Source organism: Salvia miltiorrhiza, chromosome 2 (assembly GCF_028751815.1).
Source record: "Salvia miltiorrhiza cultivar Shanhuang (shh) chromosome 2, IMPLAD_Smil_shh, whole genome shotgun sequence".
Taxonomy (NCBI): Eukaryota; Viridiplantae; Streptophyta; class Magnoliopsida; order Lamiales; family Lamiaceae; genus Salvia; species Salvia miltiorrhiza.
In genome coordinates this window covers 39,454,512-39,466,980 of record NC_080388.1, presented here as the reverse complement: position 1 = coordinate 39,466,980, position 12,469 = coordinate 39,454,512, and the positions used below count along the sequence as shown (strand labels likewise).

The following is a 12,469-nucleotide window of genomic DNA, read 5'->3' as shown; positions in this document are numbered from 1 at the left end:
GTTATGTTTTGTTAAGCTCACTTGGATTATGTTGTAGTTATGTGAGGGATTGACGACTCTTGGTTGATGCATTGTTATTTCCGTTTGAGCATATGTGATATATTGATGCTTATTGGTTTAATGCATTATATTGATTGTATTTTCAGTTTGGATATGTTGAGCATATGTGACGAATCTTGTATTTTTATTATTATTATTGCTGTGAATGAATCAAATCAAATTCGTATTGTTATCAGGTCATAATCGGATCGTGTCAGTTATTGTGTCGTGTCAACCCGATTCAAATCGTGTTGTTATCAGGTCGTTATCAGATCGTGTCGCTATCGTGTCGTGTCAACCCAATTCAAATCGTGTTGATATCGAGTTCGGGTTGGGTTCAAGCATTCCCTTATCAGGTCGGGTTCGGGTTTGGCCTTATCAGGTCGACCCGATAACGACCCGGCCTGCACGATTTGTCAGCCCTACAGTTGGCATTGCCCCAAATTTTCTTCAATGATAAAGAGATTTAACTCAGTCTCAATCGCCTATTTAATCTCGATTACAACCTTCTTTTACAATAATTCTCATTAAAAATCTTTTTACTACAGATCAACGGCACACATCTATTTCACCAAGTTGTTCATCCAGGTAGGTTTACTACCTTTATCTGCTCCCTTCCTAAGTTCCTTCACAATATAACACATTAGCATAAAACCATAATGATTATCATCAGCAAAGTCAAAAACTTGATGTTGTTGTCATTCTATATAAACTCCACTACATACCGCATTTGTTTAAATACTGCATGTTCAGATAAAACAGTATTATAAAGGGAAAGAACACAATTTATTATATGAAAACTAACTTTGGGAATCCATGCATCATGTTTTCCATTGACGTCACAAAATTACTATTTCCCAGTACTTAGGATTATAAAAGAACCATTAACCAACCAGAAACAATCAGTTGAATGTTTTCATTTAGAGAGAGAGAGGTAGGCACTTATTGATACATGTTCTCATCAGAGGATATGGGAGCGATTGAAGAGCCGAAACCTTGAATTTCTTGAAGATCAATCAAAGACTACCATTTGTAATTATACCATCACTCACAATTCAGCAATCCGCTTTCATGGATCGGTATTCATTTCCGAGAAGAAGCATTATTCAGATATCTGTCATTCTTTGGCAAAATAAATATACGCATCCTTGAAAGCAACTTGTAGTGTATCTTGATAACCATTACCATATCAAATGGTTTGCACTACTTCCCTACTGTGTCATCACTCATCAGTCCCTCCATCATCCAATGACGTGAATTTGAAGTTCCCCGTAAGCATGGCTTCTTTATCTACGCAGAGGTGGGCACGCAAATTGTCAATTGATAGTTCTTAAAAGTAGATTCTACTCTGCACTAGATGTAATAATTTTGAAAATAGAAAAAAGCATCCATTTATCAAGCCAACGTTAAATAAAAAGGTTTCATTGGAAATATAGGGAAGACAAATGATATGCAGCCTTTCCACTGCACTAAGGTACTATCAACCCAAACCCAGTTTGTACAGATGAGTACTTGAGTGCCTTCACATAGCACTCAGGTAGAATATATACCATAATGCTAAATGGAGACAATTTGGTTCAACACAAATCATGAGATGGTTAAATCATCAGATAACCCATGTGGTAACAACTAAGGTGTGCTCAAGTCAATATACTTCGATAAATATACTCCGGCATTTGAATTGAAAAATCTGTCAATTCACTAGAAGATCCAAGCTCCTTGAAATGAATAAATATATCATTCACCTCATAAGTTGCTCTAAGATACTTGAATCTAAGTCTTCTTCTACTTTAGGCTCTTATATGTCTTCACACAATTTTTTTCTCCCATCAAATTATGAATTCCTGAATAGACGGGATAATAATCTGAAAGTGCAATCCTAGCAGGACTTAATAATGGCTTTTGACACACATGAGAACTGCAGGCATACCTGTTAATGAGAGAGAACTGGCTTCACGACGAACATATCTTGTGAATGCCTAAAGAAGCAAAGAAAAGATGAGCATGACTGCTTGATTGTCGAACGTCAACAACAAAGTAATTCAAGCACACTACAGACTGAATCAAATACAACAAAACAAAAGCTGAGCTGTCTCTAGTCAAAGCAAAATTTTACCCGGAAGTTACAAACAAGAAAAAAGAGATCAAAAGCATGTTGCAAGTGCAGAGATATAAAATAGTTCCTCTTCATGCTACCACGTAAAGAATCACAGGATCCAAATGATATGTTACCTGCTATAATCAAAGAGATGAATCACTCAACACAATGTTTTTCCTAAAGACTTTGGCTTGAAAGATGTTCAAATATTTGGACTCAACATCCATTAACTTTAAAGTTCTATTTCATCCAACAAAATGGGATTATTGAAAACAAACTAAGTGACAATCAAATCAACCTATGGTTTCCCGCATATACTCTTAAAACATATTGAAGGAGCGGGGGGATCTTCAATGCTCAATAATATGATACTTTTGGAATGACCCTCCTTTAAATAATGGTTAAGAGTAGGGTAACATAAACCCAACTTAAGTGCAAATATTCTCCGCAGGAACTATGGAGGTAAAATTTCATGTTCTAAAGATGATAGTTTTAGCAAATTAGTTGGCACACTTACATTACAGATATGGTCATCCCTTGTGATATGATAAAGATACACTTAATAGAAAGGTTTAAAATGCTATGCTATATGATTTGCTTTGAGTATTAGTACACTTAGTTCTTGATATATCATATATCCTGGCTGGAAATCAGAACTTCAGTATCACATTATTGTTTGATGCAACACTGTAGATGCTACCAATGTGATATCATCTAGAAAATTTGATTGTAGCAATAAAGTCCAGAAACCTTGCCGGTATTATAAACATAATTAATAATTATATGTAAAAATATGATGTACTCCCTCCGTCCCCCAAATAACTTCATATCTTTCCTTTTTGGGCCCTCCCCCAAATAACTTCCTATCCATTTGGGACACTATCCCACCACTAATAATACCCCATTTATTCATACTTTTCACCTTTTCACCACTTCCAATGCACCCAACAACTTTGTCTTAAACCTGTGCCTCTCCCTCCTAGGAAGTTATTTGGGGGACGGAGGGAGCATTAATTATTTTTGCTTTAAAAATGACTAAACCGATTTGTGCTGGAAGGAATGGCTATTCCCACATCATTAGGAATAGGCATTCCATCAGGAATGGTGATTCCCTTATTTCAAAACTTACCAATCATAGGAAATAGTGATTTCATTCCTATTCCATTCCATCATACCGATCACCTCCTTAGAATCACATCTAAATTCTAATTTACAAAAATCCCGCTACTTGACATATCCTTTAAACCCAGTTCAACACCCCTACCTCCTAGATGCTACTAGATTTCAGTCATGATGATGCTCCATGAAGTGTCCCAAAACAATTTCGAGTTAGATTGACCAAGTATATTATTACTAGATGTACTTTAAGCAGGTTAACAACTATGTTGAACTATAGCGGGGTCTAATTTTCCAGAACTTAAACAGTATACCTTATTGCAGTCGTAGTTCAGTGGAGGACTTGAACAATTAATAATTACATAAATCATCCAAAAGAGTGAAAATTTACAAATTCCAAAATCTCAAAGAACGCAACCCCCATCCCCCCCCCCCCCCCACAAAAAAAAAAAAGAATGGCCCCTTGTCAGATAACTGCTCTTTTATAATGCTTTTTCCCCTTTGTATTCTTCTTTTCTTATTGTGAGGGTCTTGGATGTCAAAGAAATAGTTGGTATTCAAAAAGTACAATTATTTGATTAATAGATATTCAATGATAGCTAGACAACCCAAGTGCAATTCACTTAAAATATACAATTGTATGAAAATAAATTACTAAGCCAATCTATGCAGCTAAGATAGATATCTGGACTTGCCTGGACAGAAACTAAGGCACCTTTGCTTGGTTTTGATGTACCATCATCTGAATACACATTCCTGCAATACAGTCAAAAGACTGTGCATTAGACATCAACATCACAATCCTTAATTGTGGTTAAATTAATCTTTATCTTGGCCACCACCAATTTTGCTGCATAAACTTTAAATTAGTTATGAATGATAACTGACAAGTGATAATCAGATTCATCAAGAGATGCAAAGTATCAGTGTGTCTACTGTCTAGTTTAGTAACAATTGCTGGCTTGATGCCAAAAGCTAGCAACTATACATTGTAAAAGCCCCCATTTCCTGCTTAATAGAAAGATGAGGAGAAAGCATGCAGAACCACAGTGTATTTTCTCAAAAGGAGAAAGCATGCACAACAGTTGTATCTGTGTATTTTATGCCCATACCTCCAGATGACATTTTGTAGGTCATCATGTTTTCCAATTGCAGCATCGTAAGCAACGATATTTCCGTAAAATATCTTCTCCAATTCTTTCATCCATTTGGATAACAGTAAATTTACCTGAATTTGAGGAATAATTGAATGGATTCAGTTGCTTAAAAATAACAGTATCCGAAAACTATGGTGTTAAGAGAGAGAATTCCCAAAATATTTCATGGGTTTTTATATAAACTCAATTAAACTCTGAGTACATCCTATTGAATTGTGAACCCTATCATGCTAACAAGAATCTATAGTGAAGTAATCAATCAATGAATACACTCAATATAGTATTACGGATTAACTTGTCTCAATTATCAAAAATGGAACCTTCAAAACATGAAAGATGACGTGGAGAAAACCAATAGCAGGTTACTAGCAGAGCTTGTAGGTAACTCACCCCAGCCTTAGACACCCTCAATTCCAGATCATGATTATATATCTCAAATAAGTATTGCCCCAACTCAACACCGTCCTTCCCCTCTTCCTTCAAACGACGCAGACAAAGCCACATATGGAGGACAAGCAAGGAAAATGTTGTTTTGAAAGTCTGCTCCAAGCTAAACACTGCATGACAGTAAGGTAAATACATAATAAAAGTAAATAATGAAACAATAGTAAAGAATCTCGAAATTCTTATTGTCCTTTTATACATGGAACTTAAATCATATTTAGATGACATAATCTAGCAAGTAGCAACCAATTTTGAACAGAAAATGTGGAGATCAGACATAAACTTAGTGGGTTATTCTACCATATTTATCTTTACATGAAATTTAACAATGCCAAACAGAAAACAGAGTGCAGTGGAGTATCTGTAGTTTTGTAATATATCAGAAGCTGCTAAACAACAAGAAACTCACCATCATAAATAGCACGTCTATCAACTTGATATCGCACACGAACGTAAATAGCATTAGCCCAACGAATGAACTGACTCTGCTTGCTGTAGAATAGCATCAACTTCAGTATAAATCGTCTAATACCCTTGTATTGGGGATCATTAATTCTATATGGTGAGTCAGCTGCCAATGCCAATGAACGTGGCTTCGACCAAAACAACTTGTTAAGATTCACCTATTGATACATGTTATTGTCAGTCAGGTAAGGAAAACTACATAGCAAACAAAATTTCATAGAAGTCAACATGAATTAACAGAAATTATATATACAGTAGAATTTTACTTTCATTGTGCACTCTACTACAACAGCCCCCACGGACCACCCCATAATGAATCACAATTTAATCTACCATGACATAGATGCCTATTATATCCTTCGTCTTTCGACTGACAATTGAGAATACACGCACAGTAAGTTTGGAAGTGCTCTAAAGAAAAGCAGAAGCTTTTAAGCTCACATGCGGCTTTGTAGATAACACTGCAATTCCCTTTAGAACAAATTTAAGCACTGCTTACTGAAGCACAAACAGACAGAAGCAATACATACACTTAATCATTTCCCATTAATAAATGAAAACCCAATCTACCACATGTTTAGAAATATTTTAAATCCCCTTTCCCCTTATATCCGGATAATCTGATTCAACCAACAAGATTAACTCCAACCAATAATCCATCAACTGTCAGTGCCCCAAATTATCCCAACCCCAAAAAATTTAACCGATCCAAACAAAAGAATCTTATATATATATATATAATTTTCAGCATGACTAAAAGAACAACTACATAAATAAGCAATTCCCATACCTCCGGTTTGATAATGTCGCTCTTAGCATTTGGCTCCACAGCGGCAGCAACTTTTGCATAATCCCGGAACAGAAAAAGTGATGATTCTTTCTTCACTAATTCACTGCTCTTCTGAATACTGTTAATCCTGTTTATACGGCTCAAAACTCTGCCCCACCTCGGCAACATTTTCACTTGAGCTTATCTTATGAATTGAAAAGAAAGGCAAAAAATGGAAAAGAAAAATATGGGGATTAAGTTTCATAAACCCTAATAAAAAAAACGAACAACAATACAAGTTATGCAGAATGCCTCACAAACAAATCTATATCCATATATTATATGAAAACACAGTTTTCTAACGTTAATATTTTACCGGCAAAAATTTTGACAATTTTTTCTTCAAAATTTCAGGCGTTATCTAAATAAACATGATTTCAACAACAATTTCAAAATTTTAGATGTTATTTCAACAATAATTTTACACATAAATATGGATTTCAGCAATCAAACCCACAAAATTAACTCAATGTCTTCACCATTAAAAAGAAATATAAGGAAATTGCCTTACAGAAATACCTCCTTTTCCTTTTCTTGAATTTGTTTTTTTTTTTTCTCTTCTTAATCGAAGAGAAAATGAAAAAAATGAGAACTTTGTTGTCACGCTAAAAAACAACTTGAATTGATGTCCGGCCAAAGAATGCGAAGTGGTGAAATCAGTGGGGAGAAACAGAGTCGGCGGCGGCGCCGTGCTGTTGCAACAACAGAGCACCACATTAAATGGCGGATCTCGCCGGAATTCGTGAAGGAGGGTTTCTGTTTGGTGTGTGGGTGCTCTGTAGCAAGGAGATAGATGAAGTAAGACAGAGGGCGAGAGGCTAGGGAGATGATGGTGTGCGCGGCAGCTGCTGTGACGATTGCTGAACGAGAGTCCGAGAGAGAGAAAGCAGTGAGCAGTTTGTGCTGTGCGGAGAAGAAGATAGGAAGGGTTTGGGCTCATTTCATGGGCCTATTTTAAAAATGAAGAATGGACTATTTTCAATTAATTGATATTTGATACTAATGGACTATTACTAAAATAAATTGGGCCGAAATTAACTAAAATAATGAAAATTTTAGCTTTCTTAAAGGGGTGTATTCGTTTAGGAATTCTGTAGATTTTTAAAATCTCTGAATTTTAAAAGTCTACATATTTCATACAGATTCTGAACGGATTTTTGGATGAATTTTAAAAATTTACAAATCTCACACAGATTTCTAGATGAATTTAACAAGAATTTGACATGATTTTTATGGATTTGAAATCTACCATCCCGCTCTCGTTGGAGTTAATTGAGCGTTGAGACAACTCCCAGCGATTGCGAAAAAAAAAACTCAGATTATGAATTATGATTGCGTGTAGAAATGATTAGAGGCAGTGATTAATGATGCAAAAATGATTTGGTGAGAGAAAAGGCATCAAATATATTCTTTTGGGTGCCAGTGATAGAAAGGCATCAAAATGATTTGGTGAGAGAAAAGGCATAAAAAATGATTTGATTAATTTCTCTAAGACCCAGCTATCACTGGGTGCCAGCGGCCGCTAGCTTCTTTGCACCACGGCCACTGGAACCCAGCCGGCGCTGAAATATGAAATCTTTCGAATTCTCGTGGTCGGAGGTCGGATTTGTTCATGTGTATTTTTTGAATGAAATCACGAACTATTTCGAGTTTTTGCAATTTAAATCACCACCTTTTCAATTTTTGCAATTTCATCCCCCCAATTTTTTTTTGGTCGCCAGAGTGTCGAATTGGAGCTTACGTGGATTAATAAAGATGACACCGTTTTTGTGAGGCTTAAATGGCGTCGTTTCGCACAATTTTAATTATTTTTTCCTCCAAATTATAAAGAGATTGTATCATATGTTTGCACCATAATTTTCAATATTCATCAATTTTACGGAAAACAACGTCGTAACATGAATATTATGTGGCAAACTAATTCACATAAACTTCAATTCAATAATCCGACGATTGAAAAAAAAATTGAGGGGACGAAATTGCAAAAATTGAAAAGGTGGTGATTTAATTTGCCACACTTCAAAAGTCACATTAAAATTACAAATTCGAAATAGTTCGTGATTTTATTTACCAAAACCCCTATTTTATTTCCCGAATCTTTAATATTTTTTATAAAATATTTCAAATTTTCAACGTTTCTCATAAAATATTGATCAACTATATAAAATTCGATGACAAAAAACTCAAAAACTTTCAGCATTTGAATTTGTGTAATTTTTTTTTGAATGCGTCTTGCTGTAAATGTAAATGTAAATGACGGAGTAGTTGGATATTTAGTGCTCGTTTGGTTCAAGTAGAATAATAGAAAGAAAATGGAATCAAATAAAGGGGGTGAAATGGTAACAATAACTATTGCTTTTATTGAGTGTTTAGTTTAACAATTAAAATGAATCATTAGTAAGGAATTTTTTTTCCCTCTATTTTGAGGGGTAACAAATTAAGTAATTGGATTACCCTTAAGTAAGAATAATAGTTAACTTATTATCTAAATCAAACAACAAGTAATGAATTCAATTAATTGAATTTTTTTTTCAATCTCTAAAAATCCTCAACCAAATATGGGCCTAGAGTGAATTGAGTTGTGACTCAACCTAGAACACCTCTAGTTTGACTTGCAATAGAACAAGGACATCCTAGTGATGGTAAGTTGACCCAGTAGTCATCTGTCAAGGAAGATCTTAAAGGGCAATTAATTATGTCACACGAAAACAGTAAACTTTGGATTATTAAACTAAAACATGGAAAGTAAATTAACGTGAATTTAAACTTAACTAGAATTTAAACTAAAGAATTAACTAGGCAAATTAAATTATTAAACCCTAGGCAAGATTTAAACGCATAAAAGTAAAGGCAGAATTTAAATAATTAAATTAAAACTTCTAATCTAATCTAACTAGGCAGAAACGAAATTGCATAATTTAAAGGAAAGCATCATAAAAACCTATAAACTAAATTGCATAATTAAAATTGCAGAATTGAAATAGCAGAATTTAAAGAAACACATGTAAAAGCAAATAAATAAACTTAATTAAAGAAATACCGTAAATCGTCTCGAGAAGTAATCTGTCACGTAATTACAACTCTAAACGGAAAACTAATCTAAAACATGAATTGAAAGAACTATACTAAACTAACTAAGAACATGAATTCGAAACTAAGACTAAGAAAGCAATAAACCTAAACTTTGGCTGCCTAGCGGAAACTAAAGATTAAGGGCAAATGATGATATCTAACTACACGCCTGGAGGCAGAAGGATTGATATCTTACAATGAATAACAAGGCCCTATTTATAGACTTCAATTCCATCTTGATTACCATCAAACTTGCCATGCAAAGTTGGACTCTAAAAGGAAAAGAATCGTGTAAACATAGGTAAGTCCAGCTGGCGTGCTCTGCAAGTTATCCTCAACTCTGGCGAGAAGTCGTGTACTCTAGCAACATTAGCGAATTCTGGAACTCGGCTCTGCAAAGGTATGGCAGAGCTGAAAGTCAGCTCTGCAAAGTTCAGATCTGCCGAGATGTGCAGAGCTAAAAGTTAGCTCTGGGAATAGTACGCTCTGAATAGCTCTGCAATGTTCAGCTCTGCATCGTTAGCTCTGTAAAGTCAGAGCTGAAAGTCAGCTCTGATATGTTGACTCTGAAGTAAAGTGTTGACTCTGTCGATCTTTAGCTCTGCTCTGCCAAGTTAACTCTGGTGCGTAGTCAGCTCTGTCAAGTTAGCTCTGCTACTTTATCTCTGCTCTGACAAGTTTGTTCTGCTCTGGAGATTTTAGCTCTGCATAGGGAAGTTCAGCTCTGGAGATGTTAGCTTTGACTCAGCAAGTCAGCTCTGCTCTGCTACAGAGCTATCCTCGCAGCTCTGCTCTGGCGAGCTTCTCTGCTCTGCTCTGCAGCGGGCTTTTCGGCTCTGCGCGGGCTTTTCAGCTCTGCGCGGGCTTTTCAGCTCTGCGCGGCAGAGTACTCCTAAAAACGCCATTTTCATCTAAAATCTCCAAAATTGCACTCTTCCATCTATAAAACCTAAATCTCCTGCAAAGCATAAAACAAACCATAAAATGAACCAATTTCCAGAAGATTTAGCTTAAAACATGCACATGCAGACCCCTAAAATTAGAACAATTAAGGATAAATCAAGTTGTAAGTCGCTTTGAATTTGGCGAGAAAATTTTGAGATTTGATTTCGCTCCTTTGACCTTAAATGAAATTTGTTTGTTTTTGTCATTCATCAACATTGCAGCACATCTGTTTGATGTTTCCCTCCACTTGCACTTACGTTTCTTTTTATCTTTATGGGAAAAGGTGCAGATTGGTCCCCCGAAGTAGTAGCCCCTATAGCGTATAACCCCTCTTACTCATTGTGTGTGCAACTAAACCCCTGAACTCCGAGAAAAGGGTGCAAATTTCCCCCTTTGACCTAACGCCGTTAAGTGTCCGTTAACGTTTGAGTTTAATTGCACCCTCTACTTCAGGGGTGGATCTGCACCTTAATTTTTTTTTTAACACTGGAGATTCAGTCCGAGAAAGAATGTCAACTGATACTTGACTTGAGTATCAGTCCGCTAAATCCACGTAGCCAGCATTAAAACTTGACTTGACTTGAGTATCAGTCCGAGAAACTCGTTCAGTCAAATTATCAGTATTTGACTTGGCCTTTCATTGCTAACTCAGTTGAGTTCTTCAGTCTTCAGTCCTCCGGTCTTCAGTCTTCAGAACACTAGACAAACTAGAAAGTGAACTCCAACTGTTGAGTTCGGAAAGTTCTAGTCTACTACAAATAAAACCTAAAAATTTTGGTATCATCAAAATTAAGGCTAGGATATTTCATTAAGTTCCCAACACTAGTTAAACTTGAAGTTAAGATTTCTACATGAAAGTCGATGTATGATTTTGTAATCTATCGCAATTGTGTAGAAATTTTAATCTACAAAGTACTTTGAGATTCAAATGCAAAACTCCTCATTTATGAAATCCTAATTCCACAAAGTTGGCCACCTCCTTGGGCTAAGAAAAAAGTTAGCCACCTCATTGACATGTTTGTTGATGCTTAGATTCAAGCCCCAAGTGAAGGGGATTAAAAAAAATAGGGTAAATATTACTTTAAATCCCAAACTATTTTCGCACTATTAATTATATCCTGAACTATTGAAAATAATTTTTAAAACCATGAACTATCAATTTTGTATCAATTGTACCATTTATCTATTTTTCATCATTTGAATTTTTAATGAGTAATGCATATAATCACGTCGGTTTATATAATATAGGTCAAAAAAAGAATGATTCTAAATACATTGTGGTATCCGGTGAGCCACGTCAAATTTTTGAAGCTAAAAAAATGAACGAATGGTACAATTGATACAAAATTAATAGTTCAAGGTTTAAAAAATTATTTTCGATATTTTAAAATATAATTGATAGTACGAAAATAGTTTGGGGTTTAAAGTGATATTTACCAAAAAAAAAAAAAATAACATCAATAACTATTATATCCATTTTAAATCGGGCAAATTGCATGAAAATACCCCACTTTATACCAAAATCTGGTTTTTTGACAATCTTTTCAATTGTAGCAAAAATTTGAACTACCTTTCAATTTGTTGCAATTGACTTCCGGAGTAATTTTCCGGCCAACTTAATGCTGATGTGGATTCCCGTAAAGTTGATGTGGCACGCCTCGCCGGCTAATCAAACGACAAATTGCATGAAAATACCCCACTTTATACCAAAATCTGATTTTTTGACAATCTTTTCAATTGTAGCAAAAATTTGAACTACCTTTCAATTTGTTGCAATTGACTTTCGGAGTAATTTTTCGGCCAACTTAATGCTGATGTGGATTCCCGTAAAGTTGATGCGGCATGCCTCGCCGGCTAATCAAACGACAACGTCTCTAATTACCTTAAACGATGTCGTTTTCCACGATTTTAAGTAAATTACAATTTCTAGTTTTATATATTTGTTGATTAGGGCTTCAAATGTCCTCATTTCTTCTTCCAAATTTTCTCATCTCAGTTGAAATTCTTGTTCCATAAATTTTCTAAAGAAAAAAAAAAACATATGAATTAAATAAAAGTAGCGCCTCTCCGGATTAGTCACACTATTTGAAGCCTGCAAGATGCAAGTAGATCAAAATCTTCAAACACAGCATCACTCTTCAGGGTTGATGAGGCCGATCTTTGCACATAGATCATTGAACCTCTTTTCTGGAAGAGCCTTGGTCAGCAGGTCCGCTCTCTGAATAGCAGTGGGAATCCATTCCACAGAGATATTCTTCTTTTCGACATGATCACGAATGAAGTGATGTCGAATCTCAATGTGTT

At 35.3% G+C, this 12,469-nt stretch overlaps 1 protein-coding gene across 2 annotated transcripts; it reads right to left on the bottom strand.

The window, feature by feature from the left end:
* Positions 1-806: 806 nt before the first annotated feature.
* Positions 807-7,088, bottom strand: LOC131012397 (uncharacterized). Of its 2 annotated transcripts, none has more exons than XM_057940351.1 (8): positions 6,668-7,088; positions 6,110-6,293; positions 5,264-5,477; positions 4,801-4,967; positions 4,366-4,481; positions 3,949-4,009; positions 1,970-2,018; positions 807-1,329 (listed from the first exon to the last, which is right to left on the bottom strand). In XM_057940351.1, the coding sequence occupies exons 2-8, from the start codon at positions 6,275-6,277 to the stop codon at positions 1,262-1,264; spliced, it is 843 nt and encodes a 280-aa protein (XP_057796334.1). In that variant the 5' UTR covers positions 6,278-6,293; positions 6,668-7,088; the 3' UTR covers positions 807-1,261. The 2 variants fall into 2 exon arrangements, with proteins under 2 accessions (XP_057796334.1, XP_057796335.1); XM_057940352.1 differs by having other exon boundaries at positions 6,660-7,078.
* Positions 7,089-12,469: the final 5,381 nt, after the last annotated feature.